This window comes from Xiphias gladius, chromosome 12 (genome assembly GCF_016859285.1).
Source record: "Xiphias gladius isolate SHS-SW01 ecotype Sanya breed wild chromosome 12, ASM1685928v1, whole genome shotgun sequence".
NCBI lineage: Eukaryota > Metazoa > Chordata > Actinopteri > Istiophoriformes > Xiphiidae > Xiphias > Xiphias gladius.
Window position 1 is genome coordinate 16,308,700 of NC_053411.1, and position 24,022 is coordinate 16,332,721.

Sequence of the window (24,022 nt, forward strand, 5' to 3'; positions counted from 1 at the left end):
AACACGCACTCAAGCTCAACCTTGACGCCAACACGGACAAGGTGTCTGAAAAAGTGTTCGGTTTAATGGCACGTTCAATTCATTATCTACACTGTCGTGACAACCGAGCAAAATAGATCTGCTGCTGAAGACCATTTGATAGAGTCGAAAGCCCCGGCACAAGGAAGAAAGTGGACCTTGAGTTGAGGCTGTTCTGTCCGTATCTTCCATTCGAGAGCGACAAATTTTGACTGTAGCTGAAACAATCGATCGACTGAGCGATGAAATAATTCGTCATTTCACAACTCATGAATACCAAAAATGAGAAGGTTACAGCTTTTAATATGCAAATATTTGCTTGGTTTTGTCAATTTCCTTGATTTAAATCATGTATGTTTAAGCTTTCAGACATCAGGGCTGCAGTAACACGTAGCGATGGCATGTAGCATATTTTACTTTTAATTCTTAAACGATTAATTAATTTTGGACACTACTCACTAATACCCCTGCTCATTAGCCGCAGCCCTGTAGTCAAGTTGGAGCAAAGCCAGCCTGAGTAATGCTTTAACCAATCCAGTCCATCCCTGTTATAGACCAACACAGATTGACAGACAAGTGATCGCGAGGAATATTTAGACATGGACAGGTGCACGCAAGCGTTGAAGATTAACTTTCAAGTAAAAATTAAGCAGACTTATGTGAAACTCTTTCAAGCTTCAGTTTTAACGTACTAAATTCCGCCCGTCTGGTACTTTATGTAGGTTTAAAGCCACACCCAAGGGTTATTATTTGAAATTTATGTGACCAAATCTGACCACAGGAAAAAAAGAGGAAGAGGACGGAAGGTGGGGTGGGGTCTGGAAAACAGGTAAAATATGATACTGTATGTCAGCAATCACACAATGAGTATACTAAAAACTTTTCCTTTCTGTTCATCCCTTAAGAGGTTTATTTGCCTCCATCCCACCCAGGGGAAAGTCAGACATCAGGATCAGCCGCAGACGGGCAACCCCGGGGGCTATAAGACACCTCCCCTCGCTCAAAGACACTCCGGAGGGGAATCAAACCTCAGCTCCGCGCGCCGGTCCGAACTGCATCTGCACTGCACTACGGGCGGTGGTGTTTAATGAACAAGTGCGTGTACACGGGGCAGCGGAGCTAACTCAGAAACTATGGGGGGCTCAAAGCCATTCCTGGAGCCGCAGATGGAGGATGTGACAGTGTGTACACTGACAGGACTTACGGTCGCGGCGTAATGGCTTGCATGTAAACGGACTGTGTGAAGGGAAGGGACAGGGTATTGTAAATATCAGAGATAGGAGAGGACGTACGAGCGCGGCGGACGTATTGCTGTTTAGTAAAAGGAGTTAGTGTACAACTGGGGAATGAAGGTGAGGAGAACTCAATGAAAAAAAAAAGAACACAAGAAAAACACTCTCATGATACTTGGACTGATTATCCTTGTAGCTTTACTGTTGCCGCATTTCAAGCATGCTGATTTTTGTCAGCCTTGCACGCACGAAAGCACGGTTTCCGCTAGAGGCGTGACGTGCGTTCCCTGAGTCGGGGCTGTCTAACTGAAGCTCTCCACCAGCCGCTAACCACGTCGGCATGACTGTGGCCGCGCGATAACAGTTTGGCATAGTGTGCTCGTCCAATCGGTAGCCATTATTTGGGGCCTTAGCGTAACAGGGCTAAGAGTACGGCACAAGGAGTGACCCCTTACAAGGCATTCATTTGATGGCATTCAATTCAGACTGGTGCCGTGACGTAAGTTTAACAGAAACGTCACAAGGTCTGACTCAGCGCCTTTGTGACTTTTACGTGAAAGTGACTCGATCCCTAACTTGTACAATTGTCATCACTAAAATTGAAACAGGGCACACATGCGAAAGGGTCTGTAGATAACTTCACTCAAAGCGACAGATAAAAGCAGTAAAAGATCTGTTTTATTACACACAGTATATGCATTTAAATAAATACTGCGTCTGAGAAGCCTCATTTTTTTGTGAAATACTGTCTAATGGCGCCGAACACATAATCTCGACATCAATGCAGATAAGTAGCAAAGTTTTGGTTTTTTTTTATTCACAGAACACTAAAGCTTCATTCAATCATTGGAAGGGGCAGGCCCAAGCAATTTTGTGTTCCTTTTGCTGCTCAGTACCTGCTTTGTGCTTTATCAATACAGCCTTTTTTTGTTTCCTGGGGGGCAATGCAATGCAACGCACCTGCTTGTTTTAATAATCCCTTAGAATTTACATGGAAAGATGGTATCGGTGCCTAGAGTGGGGTAATCTGCTTTAAAAAGCAGACATCGGGGCTTGTTTTAAAAACACTGTCCAAACAGGTGGAACCGTAGTGAAAACACAGGGATTTGCAGATGACGGACATCTTTCGCATTGTGCAATCTTTTTTAGAGAAACGCAGGGACTTAGCCGAGCTTTACACAGCTGGCAGGCGTCGCGGTTTCACACACCACAGGAGTCCTGCCTGGACAAGCCGCCTGCTGTCACCACAGGAAACCACCACTCCGTTGTGGCGCACGGTGGGGGAGGGGGCAGGACAACTCAGAAGTGACGAATCCCATAGGGTGAAGCATTTTCGATCAACCCACGCTGAAATAATACAGGCCGACTGGGGGTTAAGTGTCCCGCTGGGGAGCCATTACAGCTCGCCCATCATCACAGCGAGGTACAGCGCGACTTAAAGATGACGAACAGACACACGGACAGTAAAACAATATTGTGCGTTACTGTGAGACCACTCGCGGGCTGCAGCCCCATTGGGAGGCCATTATAGTGATGCAGCAGATGAAACCAGCGATCAAAGGAGGAACTAGGCGTGTTTGACATCCAGATAGGGGACATTTTGGGTTCAACCATATTGAAATAACACAGGATGACGTTTTTGAGATGCTGCATGGAGGGTTAAGTGTTTCGTGCACAAGACAGGCAGGGGTCAAGGTGGAGATATAGGAAGCCGTTTGGTCCCGGTCCCGGCACAGTAATAGGGAGTCAACGTGAGGATCAGACACGTTGATGCTTTACTTTGTTCTCCCCGGGTGTAAGGAGCTTGGGGTTCGCAACCTACGGTCAACCCAGTAGGGCTGAAAAATGTATAAAAATCACTGGCAGGAACTTTTATCAAAAATCCAGGAACCTTTTCCTGCATCCAGACCAGGGGAAACCAGGTCTACATACAGTTTCTTGGTCCAAAAACCTCCCTGCGCTGGGGGTAGTGCTGCGGCGGGATTGCAAACAGCAACGCAAAGCGGGAACTGTTAGTTCTTGATTTAAGTTCCTGTGGCTGCTTAGGTCCCAAAATTAATGGTCAAAAAGCACTAAAATGATTAGAGCTACAACTACTGGCGGAATCATCACTTAACAAAAAAATAATCACCAACTATTTTGATTATCGATTGGTTGTTTTGTGTCACCTCCTAAGAACAAGAACAGCATGATTGCCTCGTTTCTAGCTGCTCCAACGTGACTGCTGCTCCAGCTGTAAACTCAAAATTTTGTGGTTCTGGACTGTTTAGACAAAACAAGACATCTGAAGACGTCATCTTGGACTCTGTGGGAAACTCTGATGGGCATTTTTAACTATTTTTCTGACATTTTATAGACAAAACAATTAAAATCGATCAATCAAGAAAATAAACAGCTGATTAATCAATAATAAAAATAATTGAATGCAGTCCTAAAAACGTTGGAAAGAAAATCTGACAGGGAAACGCAAATGAAACTACATCTATACAGGATATGCTGCAGATGGCACAAAAAATATTTTAAAAATAGTTATAGTGTAATAGTTATTTGGTATTTTTTAACAAAAGGACGTTTCTTTTTCTTTGGTTCAGAAATTTGAGCTGAGGGTAAAAGGTTCATTTAACTAGGTTACCTAATAACACTGGCTTTCCAGTGAACTGCTACGAAAAAATTCACCATGAGCCAATCAGTAACGCATCCACCTGCTTGGGTTAACTTCTGGTGAAGCGCTGCATGTCAGTGCACTCACATGCCCCGGGAGTGCAGAAAAAGGAAAAACATCCTTCCCCCCCCCCCTCTACTTTCTCTTTCTCCCTCCCTCGCTCTGTGAAAGACGACCGGCCTTTGAAGACAAAACTAACACAGGAACACACGGGGGGGAAAATAAAGGACACTCCCTGCCAACCACCACCAACACCACCCCCCTTCTGGCTGACCTTTGACCTTACCTGTGGAGAGGTTTGGACAAGTGGAAGGAATGGAATGCGAAAGTGGACATTGACATTAAGTCAGTACAGGGAGAGGGAGAGAGAGAGAGAGAGACCAGGCGAGTAAATGCACAACTATGGCCGAGTGGCTCGCCACTGCACGTTAACCTTCTCTATTAAAGGACACGTGCACATTTTTTCGTGCCTGTCTTTAAACAGCAGTCACCGAAACAGGTTTTTGCTCGCTGTAATCCTTCTTTTGTTCATACTGGCCATTGAGGCCATATATGACTAAGAAAAGCAGCAAAACTTCTCTTCCGACAGGCTGAAATCTGCAAGTATTTATATAATTTTGGCTTCAAAAATGACTGAAACAATAATTCAAAAAACCAAAATGGTTGCTGATTATTTTTCTGTTGATCAGCTAATCAATGAATCAACTAATCATTACAGCTCTAATTCCCTATAGTATGTACTACATACTAGTGGCTATAGTATCCTGTTTTAGCAGTTAATATACAAAAATATCAACATACTTTTATATAGGAACTGATACAATACAGTGTCTTGTCAGATATGAATCAAAATGCAACTTTGAGGAGCTAATGCTAATTAAACGCCACAATGAGACATTAAAATGAGATTCGATACTTTTTTTTTGTTCTGTTTAATTTTTTGTATATATTTTTTTACAAGATGTGAGCAGCTCCTCCAGAGAATAGTGCGCAGAAGGAGCACACTCCAAAATAGTCCATATCGAGTGCGCCATACCGTCTGGTTTGAGTGTACTTCATGTGGCCTCTTCTCCATTTAAAACACGCTACATACTACATAAAGACCTGCTTAGAATCAGTGCGCAGATCCTTTTTCCGGGCACAGGGAGAGAGTTTCTTCTAAAAGAGACTGTAACTACGGAAGATTCTCCATTGGCTTCATTTACTCAGACTGCTGAAGCCTGACATAAGCTTCAGGTAAACTATGGGTGGTGTTTTCGCACTTAAGGGGAACGGTGGATTTTTTTTCTCCCCCATCACTTACATTAAAAGTGCATTAGGAAGGATCATGTAACGGCCAGTATGAACAGGAGGAATGATTGCAGCAACAAAACCTGTTTCAACATATGAACATCTGACTATTGTTTTAAGACAGACCTAAAAAATTATGATCCTATCCTTTAAATTCAGGATTAAAACACAGAAGCCTGGTATTACTTTCCGTTTGGTTTATTCTTTAAAGTAAAACTGACTCTTTCCACTCTTTCAGGCCACCTACACTGAATCCTCCTTCAGTCTCTCAAATGACCATTAGCTGGCTCACGGATGATAAACTGCAAAAACTTTCCCGAGCTGAAATTTACGTTCAATAACAAACACGGGACTCTTAAGTTCCAAACATTCAATATTTTAAGCCTTGGGGTGATGTTGCCAAATCAGCCGTCGACAAACTCAACCACTAGAATGGAAACTGAAAGGCTAACCCAAGGGTAAAAAGTTAAAAACAAAGGGCAATGATTCACATCGGGAACAGGAAGCGGGGATGTTGGCCATCTTGGACGGTTTTAGTGAGGGCCGAGGCATAAACAATGACCTTATCATCTGAAAGTGCGTCACAGGAAAGTCAATGAGAGGGAAGGCAGAGCATCGGTTTAATTTGGTCGTAAATAGCGGCTGAGTTATGGGGAAGAGGCCCGGGCCCCATTTTGCTTTCTTTTTGTGTTTTTCTTCAGGACAAGTTTATGGTTTTGAAAAGATTGAGGGGTCACAAACAGCATCTGGGGCGTGTTTTTGCTCTTGTGTTGCAATATTTTTATATTTCGTTTTACCTCTCAACATCTACCAACTCTTTATTTCTTTCAGGCTCTCTCTTTCCCTCTAAATCCTCCCACCGTCCATGTACCTCTTTTGTACCTCTTTTGTACATATCTGCTTTTCGGGGGCCATTAGCCGAACGCACACTCAGATGGATGGATCCTAAAATGACCTCCGCCTGAACTCATCATGTTCGCACTGATTTTTACCTTACAGAGGCATTTTGTTGAGCTCCGTCTTGACAAAACAGGCCCTGGGCGCGTTTTTCTTGTAAACTGATGTGTCAAAAGAGAACAAGGCAAAATCGTCTGACTACAATAATCCTCACCTGACCTCGAAATCCAACTCATCCCACGACGATCCTTGAGTATTGCCTGCTGAGTCATAGCACCTGAAATTATTTCCAAACACCCGTCATTGTCATCTTCATTTGATGCTATCTCTAGACCTCAAGCTGAACGTCGGTCCATGGCCATTTCTCTAGGTCTGTAGAGAGGTCAGACTTCCTCCCGGTGTTTGACCTAAACAGTCCCTCTAAGGCAGCGACATGACTTGGTCTCTCTTTTACCTTTCTATCTCAAGGTCGTCCATGGTCACTGTAGTCATTTGAAGCAGCTATTACCTTGCATTAGCTTTGCTTTGCATTAGCTATGCTTGTCCATTTATTTTTCCGTTAAACCTTTATTAAGTCCATGGGTTGGGATCAAGTCTGAACAATAGCTCCTGCTCTTAAGAGTTTAACTTCGACCAGAGTGAACACTAGTACAAAGAGAGACGCTGTCAATTGAAAATCATGGTGCTAAAACAAATGATGGTGGTTTTGAACTAATGCCGGGTAATTTAGGCCTTTTGTTCACAAAATAATAGCCCCCTTCAGCAGCCAGGAACTGTCGCTTTCAATAACTGTCCAAAAGTAGGTGTCATTTTTCAACTGCCGGACAGCTCATTTAGGGATTCATCTCAAAAGGAAAATTGCAGAAATCCATTTTTCTTGATCCTACCGCCACAGGATTTACTGCCCGCCTTATCTGTCCGGTCAACAGGTGAGTCCCTGGTGGCTTCCTATTGCGCTCTAATAAACCCAGAGGTGACTGCCGCACCTGCATCGGGCGTCTCTCCTCTTATCTGCCACAACCCAAAGAAGACACACTTCCAAGTCAATAAACAGATAAAACGAAGACCTCTGATAAAGGTCAGTAAAGGTCACAACAGGCCGTTTGCCTTTATGACATGCGGTGTTTACAATTCAAATCCTAAAACGCATGTGGCTCTTGTCTCGCTGACAAAATTCCTGAAGGTAGCATGTAACGTTATGTAATGGAAGTCCTGCCTTTTTAACAGTGACCCTTGTACAACCTTGGTTACAAACCACACGGCCTACCTGCTGGCGCTCGGTCACCTCTGACCTCCTGACCCCTCACGGCTTTTCTCAGTGACCCAGGAATTAGGTTCCCACACAGAAGGATTTATGGGTATTGTGGTCATTTAAAAATATGGCGTTTTTTTTTTTTTTTTTTTCTCTCGTATGCTCCAGGGGAGAATTCACCTATGAAACAGGCGACCATCTGCTTGAGGATACAAACAGAGAAGCAAAATGAGGTGAAAGGGAAAGAAAGGTAGAGTAAAGGTGAAACTGTTGAATGTCTTTGAGGGGTCTAAGTGATCCGTATTACTTGATATCTAGTAGGAAGTCAGAAATAACTAGACTGTGTAGTCTCAAGCTGTTTTGTGACTCATGTATTCAAGAACACACAATTTGTTTTTACATCTGATGAGTCTTCGAAGAGAGAAGAATATAAACATCTTTGAGACTAAACATGTAGTCCAGTGGCCTCTGACTCTCTGGAAGTAGACAGACACGGAGGCTTAAAGCAGCATTTTTATTTAAAATGACACCTGTCTCTTCAGTTTGAATCCCCTATGGCAGCTTTAACAGACTGAAGAATCTTATCCTTACTCACTATATGTTCGTTCCCTTTGCCTAAATCAAACTCTGATGTGCGAAGGGACTGACGAACCTGAACAGCATCGAGTGTGCACTCCATGAGTTCGAATGAGAATAAGGGAGGTGGGAAGGTGATGGTGAAGAGGAAAAAGAGTGATAGAAAAGGGGAAGGAGAGAAGAGGGGGAAGGGGAGGAAAGGAAAGAAGAGGTGCAGACAGGTGTGCGACCTCTTCGAGGAGCTGGAGGGCAGCGTGAGTAGGAGGAGGGGGGAGGCTGAGGGGGAGGGAGGAGGAGGAGGGAGGGAGGGTAGTAGCTATGGCGATGACATGGAATGTTCATGTCGCCCGTGGCAACGGTTCATTAGCTATTAGCTCTCACAGGCTGATGGGTCCTAAGCCCAGACCTGTCCCCCTGCTGTCTGTCACGGATTCCAAGAGCCTTAATGACATCTGGAATGCCGGTGGGATCGGGAATGCCTGAACATTCCTAGAAAAAAAAAAAAAAAAAAAATGGAAAAAGTCGCGACGCTCGCCAGCAGGTCGCCCCGCGCAAACTGGCGTTGAATGCGACGCTCTGGCAAAGGAACCTCAAGGTGCAGAAATGTTGAGCGTCATGACAACAGCTTCTCCGTTATACTTCATAAAAGCCTCTTCTTCACAAGTCCAAAAAGTGATCATGAGGAATGAAGCAACACCGAAAGAGTCTGAATGTGATTATTTCCAATTCAAACCAAATTCAAAAAAAAGACGACTAGGGCTGCAACCAGTGATTGTCTTCATTACTGATTATTTTCTCAATTGGATTAGGCTGCAGTTTGTCATCCCTTCCTCGGTCGTTCGGACTCACCAGCTCAGCTGGTACCTTACCCACTGTGACAAAATAAAATAATGTAATGTGACAAAAGGCAGTGAATTCCCCCATCTGAGAAAGCCGGAACCAAAGGTTACAGATTTTTTGCGTGAAAAAACGATTAATCTATCATCAAAATAGTTGCCGATTGAAAAAAAAAAAAAAAGACTCATTTGGTTGACCTCACTTTTATCTTAACTAAGCTGAAGAAAACTTTGAGGCACTGTTCGAAGGTCAGCGTGGCCGTGAGGAGATTTTCTTTACTATGCAGGAGCAGAGGTTGTTTTGAAATATGCACTTAATAAGCTTGCACTGTGTACAAAATACTGCAAATACCTGCTCGTTCCATTACGCAGGCTGAGAGGGTAAATGTACTGTATGGTGGAAGTTATCAGCCCTCGCTGACGTAACTGCTTAAAGGTTTCAGACCTGACAAAGTAAAATAAGAAGTTGGCAAAAACAGGATCTGTAAACCTCCAGTTGACCCCAGGTTTACAAAAGGAGTGAAAGTTAAGATCGAGGGTGGAGGGGAAAAAAAAAAAAAAAAATTCTGTCCTTACAGTGTTTCCCGTGCTGGCCTTGGCAAAATCAGGTGAATTGTTTTCTGTACAAATCATGTGTGTCCTGCTCTCGCAGTCCTCAAAATGACGAGAACGCCACTCGAACTCAGTATCACCTCATCTTCCACCCTGCAGAGACAATGGGCAACTCTGTTTCTTGCAGTGTGTCTGGGCCTGCAGGTTTCAATCCTGCAGGTCTGGCTTATCAAGAGTGCGTGCGTGCGTGCGTGTGTGTGTGTGTTTAAGAGCGCTCAAGACCTTCATGTTCAAACGATGGGCCCCCCCCCCGAGCTACGAATCTTTATGCGATTTCAAATAGCTAATAAGGTAAAGAAAAAATTTGCAACAGTCTCTGTTCGGGGAAGCACCTATGGGATGAAGGGAGATTGACAGAGGAGGTGTGCAGACTGCTGTAAAATTACAACATACTCGTGGAGGGGCAGCGATACGGTAAAATGTCATGGCAGTGAGCGGCAATCAGACCTCATTTTTTCTTAGGTTAAATGAAGACGCGTGAAGTGCGAAGTCCAACCTCCGACTGTCGATCGCGCCCGCGGCAGAGGGGGCCATGTAAATGGCAACGTGCTGAGCACAGCCCCGTGCACCGTGTCGTTGCCCGAGGTGCACACACGTATGGGCTGCTGTGAGGGCCTGCCCACCGCAACACGCTGACAAGACACACGGTATATTGTTAAGAGGGCAGTAAATCCTCTGCGCTCTCTTTGTCTGGGGCCGTCCCGTCCTCAGCTCAGCCCACGCTCTCTGACTTGCACTCGCACATCAAGGAAAGATGAAAATAACTAATTTAACTGGATTTTTTTCCCCCCTTTTGGTATCTATTTTGTGTGATTGTACTTTTTTCTGTAGAGTTTGAAGCCAGCCGTTTCACACGCTGACCTACTTTTGGAACGGTTTTCGGTCTAATGTCTGATATAGCAACATGACAGAGTATGAAATTACATTGGCCAACGTACGTATTAAAACAATTCGGGCTCAGACCTGTAAAAAGTACAGATTGGTCCAGAAATGTGGGAAAATGAACCGAACTGAGGGTGAAACAATAACTTGATTAATGGCCCGGTCGATGGACGGAAATAACTGGCAACTTTCTTTAAACAGCGAATCCTTCCATGCAAAAATACCAAATATTCGCTGGTATGCTCTCAACTCAAAAAGTTGTAAATTCCTTCACACTGTCAACAACAAAAAGTAGAAACGCTTTCAGCAAACTTAGCGCCGACTAGCTTGCAGGGGTTCAGCACCTCTGTTGGCGTGACTGTTCTTTGCTAAGCTTTCATGACGGGGATCCATCTTCTACGTGTTAGCTAGTAGTATATTTGTATTCTTTTCTGTCTCACACACACACACACACACACACACACACACACACACACACACACACGCTCTAGCACACTGACCATTCACAGAAATAATGAAACCTCCACACACACACACACACACACACACACACACACACACACACACACACACACACACACTTTGTGTGTGTGTGAAGCTCCTCTCTGGCCAGCTAGTGAGTGAGTGAGTGTGCTATTTTAGGAACAAGAGGAGCCGGCTAAATAAATATGTGGGGCAACTGCACTCTGTTGACAAACACACTGACCCCGGTTACAGGACACTTTGAGCTTACGGTTCAGAAAAAAAATGCGGATAGCGCAGCACCGAGACCTGCCCGTCTCTGACGCGACTCGATATGGTAAGACCGAACGCGAGGTCGAATTGCCCCCGGACGCGGCCGTGTTTTGCAGCGTAGGTCGGCACAATGATCATCTGTCCCCCCTCATTAGTGGCCATTTGGGGCCACGGTGGGCAACAGGGAACGGAGCCAGAGGACTAGCTGAGGCCCTTCACTCCATAATGAATGGAGTTAAAGCTAAGAGCACAAGGCTCAGGGTGAAGATGAAGGGAACAGTGCCAGGTAGCGCTAAGCTGCAAGGCCCTTCAGTCAGCGGTGCTACAATGAGCTCTATGCTGTGGAGTGAAAACCGCAGCGAAGATGGCCGGCCTTTGTTGACTGGTAACATGGACGTTTTTGATGTTACAAATCTACATTACAGCAGGTTAACTTAGGGCTATTTGTAACTGCGCTAAAACTATTCTTTACCTATTATTTTGTCACCAAAAGTCCTTCTGCCCGTTTTATTTTATTTCAATCAAAAGCGTGGCAACGAATTTCACATTTCACAAGAAAGATTCTTCACGTGTGAAATATCACAATTCACATTTTCCTCTCGTGTAAGGGTGCTTTTAAATGTGATTTAAATGCATTTGTATACCTTACACAAAGCACTTTAAATTGCCTCTGTGTTGGAAAGCTGCAATATGTAAACTTTCCATTCCTAGGACGAGGACAGTTTAATTTATTACACTGTGGAAGGTTAAAGTCGCTCATTAGCAAATAAAACAAAGGCCATAGTCGGCTCGGTTGAATTTCTTCAGCCCTTCGAACAGGTTAATCAGACAGTGCTTTGAGGAGACTGGGCACAGAAACTGGTAACAAGAGGTCTTTGGTACATGTGACTCCAGTGTTGCGCCTTCCAAAAGTTGTCTTACGCTTGCTTACAGTCGCTCAGCCAGGTGTGAGGTGTGAGCTAGCACAGGACAAACTGGGCCAGGGTTTGCGAATGCGGATGGAGTCCCACCAACAGCGGGGCCGAGGCAGCGAGCTAAGGCAGTTTTATGGGCGCGTGCCAGAGGACAGAGCGACCCAGTCCCTGAAAATATCCCCTCCGGGGCCTTTAAAAGCAGCCGCTACTCCCTCGTGAGTGAGGTTCTGTATCGCTCTGGGAGTTCCGGCTCACGAACCACCTGAACAGTCCGGAGAGGGACACAAAGGTTCACCGATGAGGTCTCGCGGTTTTCACATGTCGCAAATACTAAGTTACAGGTTAAGAGACTGATTGGGAAAAATTTTACTGATAAAAGTGGCGACAGTTTAAAAGGCAAGAGAAGTTACTGAAGTCGCTGGTGGTTCAACAAAATCAATCAATCAATCACGATACGGCTACATAACAGTTAGAATTGAAAAAAAAAGGAAAGACTGACTGCTGCTCATCAGCCCCTGTCACAGGCGATGAACAGTGCCGGTGGGGGTTCAACCGCAGGGCGTGGGTGATAGTTTCACACCCAGCTACAAAGCACAGTAAATTACACCTGACTGATGTGGTATTTACCCCTCTGGACAGGCCTAGGAGACAAATTGGGGAGTCTCTCTGATTTACGACCATTCGCAAGACAACGCTGACTGACAAAGAAAAACGGCCTTTTCTGTTGCTTGACCAACCCAATAGGATCTCGGATTTCCGCAAGTCCACAGAGGACTTTCATTTATGGGACATTAAAAAATGAAAAATCACCAAACATAACACAACACACAGAACATCAAAATATAGTTTGTGAAGACAAATTTACGTACATTTGTCGTACACACTGGCTCAAGTGCCTCTCATTTTTAATTCAGTCTTCAACATCTGCAAACCTGCAGGAAAAGTTAGAAAGTTTACAATTTCACTGATTCCCTTCCCATCCAGTCAACTGCATTTGACTGTATCTTTCCATAACCCAGTACAGTAAGAAGAAGAATGAAGAGAAGATGAAAGGCACATATGAAACAATCGAATAAATAAAGTCTGGTGGCAACATGGCCAAACAGTATATTGCAAGTTAGAACTTCTAAAAAAAAAAAAAAAGTGTTTTAAAGGCATTAAATCTACAAGTTAATGCCTTCATGGATGTGTCCTCTCATACAGCAATAAGCTGTGGCACTTCCCTAGCCAGAGGCTGTGTTTTCCTGAAAGCAGTGGCACCATTAACTTTGGCAGCTGATCCGGTTAAGTTATAAGAGAACGGGGGGAGCGAGACAAACACAAACAAGCTGGCACCACGGGCAAGAAATCCAATAAAGAAGGCACCCGATGCAGCAAAGTTATGTCACTTCTGAGAAGCTCAGGGAGGAATGGAGGGAGGCAGGCTCGGGTGAGGCAGTTACCTGGCTGCCTGGACTACCTGGCTGGCACAGAGGGGGGAGCGAGGGATGACTGCGAGACAAAGAGGTGGAAAAACAGAGCGGAGGTATCCGTAATTACAGGGACAGGCAGAGGCTCAGTGAGGCGGTAATAGCACACAATAACTGACACATCTGATGTGCCAATAACAGTGTTCCTATCGCAGCGGAACAAAAGTGGGCTGAAGCCGGGGGGTAGCTCGCCACGGATGCGGTGACCGCGGACACAGGGCCTGGGGGGGTGGGAAACTCGCCCTGATGCAAAGTGTGAAAAGTTAGAGGAAAAGATCATTTTCCATTTTAAAACTAAAAAAATTTAGGAAAAAAATTAATTAAAAAAAATAAAAGGTAGTTCACCAACATTTCTCTGCCTATGAATAAAAACCGTGAATCAAATTTGGTGACTTTGAATTATTTGTATGAAGTGAAAGATGAAGTTTTCCTTCACTTTTTAAACCAAACAGACCATTTAAAACTCACTGGATCAGTTACACAGCCGAAAAGAGGGCTGTTTGTCCTGGCTCACGAAAAGTCGACGTTTTGGGAGGCGCGTGGTTTTCACGGGACAGCGACTGTAGTCTGTTCCGCCTCAGAACAACAGCGCGCTGGGATCAAGAGGTCAAATTTTTTAGGAGTAAAAAAAAAAAAAAAGAAATGGTTGATTTCACTCATTTTCAAGGCAGTGATGAAAATCTGTTTTCAATATAAAAGCTCACATCCTCTTGCTTCACGCTGGACTAGTTGTGTCCTTATTTGCGATACAGGAGCCGCCGTTAACCATTAGCCATTTCAGGCTCTGATGTCAAAACTACAAAAAAAGTGAAGTCATCATACGTCTCAAAATGCTAAGAAGCTGACTAACTAACTCGGTTAAATCCCTTTTTTATGGCTACGGTCATTTCAATGAAAGCAAATGAAGACAAAAAGTGCATCAATGCCTCTGCAGGATTACACAAGGAGAGCTTTAGTCAAGCTTTTCCCCCTTTACATGTGCAGAGTAAAGTTGACACTGCCATGCTAAAGGTAAAGTCAAACAGGATATTAGAGCTTCAGCGCACACACTGGTTTTGGTTTGGTTTACATTAGCTGCCACCCAGATACATCAAGCTGCTGCAAGGCGAAGCGAATACCTGCACCCGCACCTCTTCTGCCCACAACAGTGGCATTAATGTGGACTCAGGTATGTAATTAACATCTCGATTAAAGAACGTTAATGGTAATTAGAACGCCACTCGGTCGCATGAACCCACACCTTGTCCCCACAGGGGCGGCAGTTCAGACCACCACCGCCACCACAGTAAACTGCCAAACAAAAGAAGATGTGTTCCCCTTGCACAGGCATGCATACGATAATTGCAGTGAAGAGGGAAAAATGTTTGAATTAAAGGGCTGATGTGGGTGTCTAATGCCGAAGTAATGATGTTGCAGGGGAAAACGCCGAGCATCAAAGCAGAGCAGGACTTGAACCTGTCAGGCTTCCTGACTTCAAAACAAATGGAAAGTCCTCAGAGGGGTTAAGATGCCATGGTTTCTGTTTGAAAACGGGCATCGGGAATAAGAAGTTTCTGCGGGACCCGTTTGGAAAATCACGATGAAACCTGCCCCGAGGAAAGTTCACAAAGAAAACGAAACCTTGCCCGCTGATTATTACGAATCAAACTTAACTAATCAACACAGTTTGTAATCCTCAATGATCCTCAATGGAAAAACAGTCGAGTAATTGATTAGTCTATTGACGACGAATTGCACGACTGACAGAAACACAAAGAGTCTGAAACTGTTTTGATAATCACTCAGCTGTGCAAAGGAAAAAATGGACGTTTCCCAAGTTCCGCCTTGTCTGATGTGAGGATTTGCTGGTTTTTCTCTCTGAGTCTTGGTTTTGAAAAAAGAAAGCTAACAATGCTAGCTTAACTTTTTTTATAGCCACTGAGGCACAATGTACAATTGTTTCACCCCAAAACAATAGGTTGATGCTAAAAAGCTCCACAGAGCTAAGGGGGACGGCAGAGTTGAGCAATAATTCTCTGTCGGACCTCTCTCACTTTACGCATCGTCGTTTAATCGGCTGTTGAAAGGAAAATACTGATTGGTGCAGCTTTAAGTCGCCAGATTTGTCCAGCTGCTCCACATGGACTCCGCCTTTTTTTTTTTTTCCTTCTCCCTGGTGGCGGCCCCGAGTAAGCGCGACGGCCACCGTGATGCGCGAAAGCCGTCGATCTTATCCCGCGGTGTGAACGACAGGCGGAGGGGAGGGTTTAAATGGGGAGAGGGGAGGGAGTGGGAAGATGCAGGGGCCAGAGGCGTAGACCTTTTGGATTTTAGCAGTGTTTGTGTTGTGTGATTTTACTGTGTATGGGTGGTTGTTGATATAACATATCTTTTGTTCAATAAATAATAAAATATCGGTTTTAAGGATCCCACTTTTTACTAAACGTGTATTTTCCGGAAATCTTGAGACACCTCATATGTAAGCGAGACAAACATTTCCCCGGCTCATTACTGCGCAGAAATGTACCACATTTCACCGTTGCTGCTACATCTCCATCCTAGTGGAGGGAGGGACTTTTGGGAGCAACATAGATGTGCCACAAGAAAGTAAAGAAAGGAGCAGCTAGTGAGGAAGTTGAAAGTGACAAAATACACAAAATAAAGAAAGAGAAGGAAGAATGACACACAGACAGAGGAGAAAATCCAACAAATGAGGAGAAGTAGATTGGAGGTCTAATCCCTCTGAAATGAAAACAGCCCTGAGGGGAGCGATGGCGTTAAGGAGGAGGGACCGGGCACGTCGAACAAGCTAAGACAGCACTCCCACCGAGCACCCAGCCAGCCAAACACTGCCTCACCTCAGCTCCTCTCTGACAAACCTAAAGACCTTAATAAACACCCCCCCAGGGCCTGCAGATAGATAGAATAACCCCCTCCTTTCCCTCCCCTCTCGCGCCTTGGCTGTGCCAAGGTTCGGCAGATGGGAGGTAATGATTTTGCCAAAACATTTAAATCACGGCACAAACCAATAAATTTGATTAGTTTGGCAAAAACATGGGGATTTCCTGTTTGCATCCAGGGCTTAAAAGGCGCCGAGACTCTCACAAATCCCAACCATGGGTCTGATAAAAGAACGTGGGCAAAACATTTGAGTAAAACACACAAATAAAAGTCGGAATACAACACAAGTGGCAAAGAAAAGCGGATGATAAAACCATTTTTGGAAGCTACTGAAGAGCAGGAACAGCAAAGTCACTTTTCCAGACTGATCGCAGGGAGAGAAGCAGAATATCAATCATGCCTATCGATCATTCCCAACAAGCTGCTGCGCATCTACACCAAAGATAACAGACTTATCGTGTCTCTTAACGATACCTGCAAAGATGACTAGGGAAAACAGCGATGCGGCTGCAGCTGACGGATGGGCGGATGTACGCAAAAAGTGTCACGGGGAGGATTTCTGGGATGATCGATCGATGCAAACACGTCAAATCAGAGTCAAACACCCAGATGGGGAGGCCAGGAGGCACCATCTGTTAGCAATTACCCCAATGCACCTCTCTCACTCTATTGTCTTTGGATGTTTTTCCACCAGTGTCTAATTGTACTTAAGCATTACAAAGATTACATAACATTCCTTAGAGCTAGAGGCAGGCCTGAGCAAGGCCCTGACCAACTATAATGGAGGTTGCTGTCATTCATGAGCATGGCTTCGCTGTGAGATGGAAAGCTCATAATGCTAGCGTAACACTTTTGGAAAACTGAGGTACAAAATGTCTAATTCTTCAACCAACAAGCAAGAAAAGCATATTATATATACACATATATATATATATATATATATATATACATATATATATATATACACACACACACACACACACACACACACACACACACACACACACACACACTGTGGTCTGGTTCCTGCTTCTCAAATGTAAGATTTTGCTACTGGTAAATTCAATATCTTTGGGTTTTGGACTCTTGGTTGAACATAACAAGCAGTTTAAAAATAGGTGTCGCTTTGGGCTTTTTACTATTTTCTTATATTTCATAAATAAAGCAATTGATTGAGGTCACTGAGAAACCAATCGATCGTGACAATAATCATTAGCTGCAGCTGCGTCTGGCAGCTGCATCGTCATCTAAAGAAGATGTGCGTATACTATCCTGAAGAAAGTCTCTCTGTCTCCTACTACTACTTTCAGAAGGCACTACTTTTCGCTGCTGTGGTGTGTTCAGGTCTTCCAGCTGTATTAAACCGCGGTGCGGTGTGTGGCGTCTTAGCCTGAGCTTCTCTCGCTGCATAGCTGATATCTGGTTGCACACGCGGGAGTCCCCTGTCTTCAGATTAGCAGTATTTGTGCACACCGCTGCGGCGACGAGTGGCCCGAAAGCCAGTGTGTTCCCTTGAAGCGTTTTCGCGAGGGTATTTCCAGAAAAGAAACCCAAGCTCAAGATGTCTTTAACCCCACCTGCGCTGGTAACACACGCCAACACAGAGACATACGGTTTTATGGGGATGTATGGGGAAATATGCACCACTGCATGCAAGCGCCACACAGGTAGCAGAGCTTTAAGTGTGGGCGTGGAAGAGGAACTTCAGGGGCTTTTCAGTGGTATGTTAAACCCGTTACGTGTGGTTTATAGGGTTCCTAATGCACTTACTGACAAAGTATTTTAACCTTCCTCTGAGGGAACTGCAGAGAGAGAAAAAGTAGGGCGGAATTGGAGGGAATACGGTAAAAGGAAAAGGGAGAATCAAGCTTTGAAAACGTGCAAACAACCGATGTTTGTGGCAAGAGAGTAAGGTGGGGCGAGAAAATGAGCGCACACGGGGACAGAGAAAGTGAATGAGAGAGAGGCAGGGACTGAGTAGAGGAAGAAACGGTGCTGACGACTGAGACATCTGCACTGCATCTGACTCCTCCAGACCCACGACATGGACCACAAACTGAGACAGAGCAGTATGACCCAGTCACATCAAACACTCTCTCCCTCCAGACGGCCTCTTTATCTATGGCATTTCAAAACAACATCGGAACGCTTTCATAAACTCCACTTATCTCATCCTGCCCCGGATCAGCAGTGTTCATTCTTGTTTTCTGTCAAAAGCCTTCAGCAAACGTGAACCACGGTACAGTGGTACCTACTCTTGCTGCCACTTCTAAACATCCTGAAACATACTGATATTCAAACCAACATCACTAAAATATTTTCTACCCGATGGTTAAGTCATAAATATCAGAGGTTTAATTACAACATCTTTGCCCGCGCTACAATCAAATGGGTTTTTTTGCTTCTTTTCACCCTCCTCTTCTCTCACGTGGTAAAAATGTAGAAAAGTGACCCTTGATTCTGATTTTTCAAACATTAGTTTTTATAAAACTGAGCGACATAATCGACTGAAAATGAAAAAGTAGGAAAAAATTTTTATTTAAAATTGCGACATTTCAGAACAAAATTGCGAAGTTTGTCAAAACGCCAAACCACTGCTAGCTTGCTTAGCGTGTATAGGTTGTTTTAATTATGAAACGAGAGTAAAATGTCTCGGTAATATTCAATTTTCGCCTTTGACAATGACGCTCTACTGAACAAAAAAATAAAAAAAGAGTTTCTTTCTGCCCTGAAGGTACAAATTGTTTCACTAGATCTCCACTCTGCAGAGGGGGAGTTATAGAAAAGAAGAAAATCAAGAAAAACTAGCGGCTAAGAAAGAAGGGAAGCTTCTCGCGTGCTAAGTGAGACACTTAATTGAACGCAACCACAAATCAGGCACTGATCAGTCGCTTCGCTTAGCGTTTCTGGAATGTTTCAGCCTATAGCAAGCACCTGCAGGGAGTGGGAGTCAGCCCGACATGTCCCGCCATGCTCTGGAGGAGCTCAACTGGGCGCGGCAGGGGGAGGAGAGGAGAGGAGGAGTAAATGGTCGTCCCTGCACCGCTCATCAAAGCCACCCGCAGTGTATCGCCAACATCACGACGCACACACAGCGTGTCCCCGCAGAAAAACATGAATCAAGGAGAAAAAGTTCCACTATTCTGCAGCAAGCTAGAGAGAGTAAAACACAGCACGAGCCGCTTCGCAGTTGCTTTAAAACGGGGCCGTACCGGTGAGTCTGCGTGTTTTAGCCCACGTACTGCAAATTAGAGCTGAAACAATCAGTTGATTATTCGACTGGTCAAGAGTAAATCAGCTGGCGACTATACTGACAATCGATCAACGGCTTCAGTCAATTAGTCAGTTTATGGAGAAAACAATCATCGGCTGAAGTCCTGCTTACATCACAGCAGCGTTTTAGAAATCTGCATGTACTTCGCTTCACAGCCGCGGGCGCCCATTTTGGTTTCCATTTATCACACGTACCAGAAAGTTATGGAAATGAAATGAGCACCCTTTGGAAAATGATATCACACACTGAAAATGAACGTGGAGTTGATGTGGTGGCGAATCAGACAACTCAAAACAAGCTTCAGGGGTCCACACAGCGGGTGTGTGGAAGACTGAGGACAAAAACGGCATCCAAAAATAAATAAATAAATAAAAACCTCTAACAGCCCGCATACACAACCGGTCAGTGGGAATGTTGCATTAAGAGTTAAAACTTGCAAAAATCAACTTGGTGTGGTCCCTTAAGGGTGAAAATCAAACCTAAATTAGCCAAAGCATCCATTTCTGGATCAGAGAGGTCAACCCCTTCCCAACGTACTCTTACAACCCTCATATGTCACAGCAGGTCCCATACAAAATGTGTGCACCCACCCAGCTTGCACTCCATCTGATTTCCTAACTGCCCAGGTTTTACAGAATCGTTTGCTCCACCTCTACGACTCCCTCCTCTCCCTCCCATCACGCCTCCTCCCCTCTCCTCACCAGTCCTCCTCACCTGTGTGTGATGTTTTCCCTGTGCCAGCAGCTGTGTGAGCCCTTGCAGACACTCTGGAGAAGCTCCTTCACACACACACTCTCTCTCTGTACGTTCACCGAAACGTTATTCTCAAAAATCTCAGAAAGTCCAAACAGATGCACATATTTCCAACATTTACTGTAGGTTAATGTGGCTCAGTAAACATTGGTGTCTTTACCTCTCTACCTCCATGGAGCACTGCAACTTGTAGCTCGGGGAGATTTAGTTCACGTAGCGTCGCAACTCGCCAGCAAAGTAGCAAAACCCAAACCAAAGTCAGCTTCTTCTCCAAGAATGGTGATTTTATCCCAAAACATTTGAAACGTAAAAGGTGATTTGCTTTTGAGGCCGACGCACCTGAAAAAGTGCGTAAAAAGCACACCAAACACCAACTCTGTCTCCCAAAAAATGATGTTTATTTGCTATTAATTTTGCCACAGCACCTACATTTTGGCAGACACTTACTGGCGCCTTTGTTGAACGCATCTTCAGAACAGTCAGCGGGAACATCTTCCTTTTCTTTTCCTTCCAACATCCCCTCGTGGTAACAAAAGCATGGTTGATGTTGTTGTGGTATGATACGGTATTCATATGAGAGTATGATTCCAGTGGGAGCTGCTGCTAAATGCTAACGCTGTTGTGTTGTACACACACACACACAACACAAACGTAGCACAGTAGCTCGTCACAGAATACGACCCGGCTGTCGTGACACTCAGGAAAAGGAAATCGTGCCGAAAACGCGCGTTAACTCTGGGCTGGACCGCTGCCACGACCGGAGTCACCGTTGCCCAGGTTACAACAGCCCAGACCACCCAATGAACTCATCTGTCGCTCACTCAACACACACACACAGGCACACGTATCTATCCGCTCAGCCACCCAGTCGCCCACACACACACATCGCAGAACAACAGGGAGGTGGGAAGTGGGTGGAGGAGCCGATTCACAGTCAACGCAACTCAATCAGCTGAGTCCTATTGAGATGCAGGAAGCTTTCTACTGCCAATTCGCTTTCATGCTCCCCCTCCCCAAAAAAAAAAGACAGTGTCCCCGTCGCAGCTGATGACAACCTCGCTAGCATTTCCCCGCACCTCAGCTGGTAGAGCAAGGCACTGACACACTGGCAGGGTGGACGGTTCCATTCCCCCTGAGAACATCGGGGCCGCGATCTAAACTGAAACTGAAACACGCGCGGTTCACAAAGAAGGAAGCCACGTTGCTCCCTATCCGCCCGGATGACGCCACCCAACGCAGCCACTACCGTCTCTGATTCTAACTCAGGATGAGCGCAGGGCTGCGCTGACCCTTCTGTCCCCAACTTTACCCGACCCTTCGTCATCACAGGTGGCCAGTTTGAGTCGCAGCACCGTTGTAACTTCCTCTTCTTCCACTGTACATTAGCCTGATGCTGCCCCCCCCTTCCCCACACACACACACACACACACACACACACACACACACACACACACACACACACATATTGTTCATGCTTTCCTAGTTATGGCTTTCTTGCACAGGGGGGAATCATCATCAGTGTCACGCGAAAGACCAGGCCTCTCTGAAACGCAGACTTTTTCGTCCGCTGCTGTGGGAAATGTAACCCTGTTCTCAGCTTTGTGACGGTGCAGTTTTCCCACATAATCCGGCAGGTCGTTATTTGGTTTACGTAGCGTACGAGGTTTGGCCCGCAGCGCTTTAAAAATGCCGCGTGCTTTCACACAGCCCCAACGTCCCAAAATCAAAATGACAAGGCCTCAAAGAGAGCAATCTGTAACTTTTCTAGTGATGCACAGGAAGCAGTTCTCCCCTCTTTGTTTGCATTCAAGCGCTGCATCAGATGTGCCCCTCAGCAGAGCCCTAGCATGGGTGGGGCTTGGCGTCCCAGTAATCTCCTTACTCTCTAAATATTCATCAGCCGGGGCGGGGTTTGAATTGCAAGTGGCTGTGAGCGGGCCCACTCAAATGTGATCTGCTTTCTCACTCCCCTCGGAGCTTTTCCGGAGCCACAGCTTTGAAAAATAAACAAATAACAAGCCACATAGTTTGGACAGTGTTTGGCGCACGTGGTGCAACATGAAAGACACCTGGAGCTTCCGGCCTCCACCGTGAAAAGTACGACAGAACGCTGGAAACTCAAAGTTTTGTGGGATTATTCAGGAACTGGGTCCCCTCTGGCTGGCAGGCTGAGGACACCCCCAGCGTGACGCAGGGAGGAACGAAACTCACGTGGGGGAGCTGTGCAGGGAGCAGGGTGTCTGCCGTGGACAGCCTGGACATGAGGGACACCTCGCCAACAATATAAACATGTAATTAATGCAACAGGAGGCCGCTGCGGTTTTAAATGGCACTTTTTAGAGCGGCCTTCGGCAGAGCAAGCACCCCCCCCCCCCACACACACACACACACACACACACCCCTTCCCCTCTCCCCCCTCCCTCCCCATTTTGTCGCATTAGGTCAGCTGCTTGATTCACATGAGCCATTGACGTGCAACGGTGTCAGGAAAAAAGTATCCTCTCCAGCAATTACCCGGTCGCAATGCGCACGCGCGCGCACGCAAACACGCACACACACGCGCACGCACACACACACACACTTCACCTGGAGGAGTGTAATAGTAAACAAATGGGACTTACTCCGTGTGTAGATCTCACCGCCAAGGCCGCCGCTATCACACAAATCCTGCCAGGGAGAGAAACAGTTTCGTTAGTCGCGTCTCCCCCCGGTGACTACGCGGCAGGTAGACGTGCGCCGGAGCGGGGCTAACACGTAGCCTACGGCCGCGGCCGACGCCGCGCCGGGCGGATTGCAAACCCGAAAACTAACTCTGAAGAAATCCGTTTGGAGTGTGATTTTAAGAGTCCGGGGAGGGGGGGGGGGACAAGGGGGGGGCAGAAAAAAAAATGCTTACACGAATTTCATTTTGATCCGACTGGCAGAGAGGGAACCGCAGGTCGAGACTCGATCCCCCCTTGTCTTCACCAGCAAGGCTCTTCAAACGCGCTCATCGACGGCGGTCCAAAAACCCTGTCATCTACCCGGAGACAGACAGAGAGAGAGAGAGATAAAGTAGTCCCACCGCCAAGCACCGATCCCCCCCCACCCCCACCACCCCACACACACACACACACACACATGCACAGACACACACACACACACACACACCCCTTTACACTCACTCGGCTCCGAGCGTTACAACGCAACCAGCGCGGAGGCCCCCCGGCTTCTGGGCGACTTCTTTCGGAATATCGGCGCTTACCCAACTCACCGAAGTTGCAGCGGTGAAGTCGCTGCTGCGCTCTCCGGGCTGCTGCGCTTCAACTCAGCAGCGCACCACAGCAGAAGGAGAGGAGGGGCCAACGCATGTCATTCATGCCTCCGTACCTCTGGCTGCAAGCAGGAGCCTCTAGCACATGCGACAGAGACCAGAACCCTTTTCACGCTGTTCGGTCCGGCGAAGGTGAACCCGTCAGTACCGAGCAAGTCTCCAGTCCCAAGTTTTGATCCACGAACAGTAAAAGAAATAAAGACATTATTTAAATTTAACCATGACCTGTGGTGTAAATAACTTTTATGTTTATGAAACTCAATTGTGAGTTTATATTGATCTTTTTCTTCACTGATTCCCCCTAAAAAGTGATTTTTCTCAGCTACTGAAGTGACTAAAGCGACCATATGAAACTCTGTCCAACATCTGCACCCACATCATCGACATAATGTAGCTGCCAGTCTCTGCGAAGACACCAAATCTGCTG

At 45.8% G+C, this 24,022-nt stretch overlaps 1 protein-coding gene across 1 annotated transcript in view; it reads right to left on the reverse strand.

The window, feature by feature from the left end:
- Positions 1–23,604, reverse strand: part of col4a6 (collagen, type IV, alpha 6) — a 134,536-nt gene extending 110,932 nt beyond the window's left edge. The window contains 3 exon segments of the mRNA XM_040140660.1: positions 22,904–22,949; positions 23,179–23,301; positions 23,447–23,604. Of these exon segments, the coding sequence (XP_039996594.1) occupies positions 22,904–22,949; positions 23,179–23,189 (57 nt within the window). The 5' untranslated portion in view covers positions 23,190–23,301; positions 23,447–23,604.
- Positions 23,605–24,022: the final 418 nt, after the last annotated feature.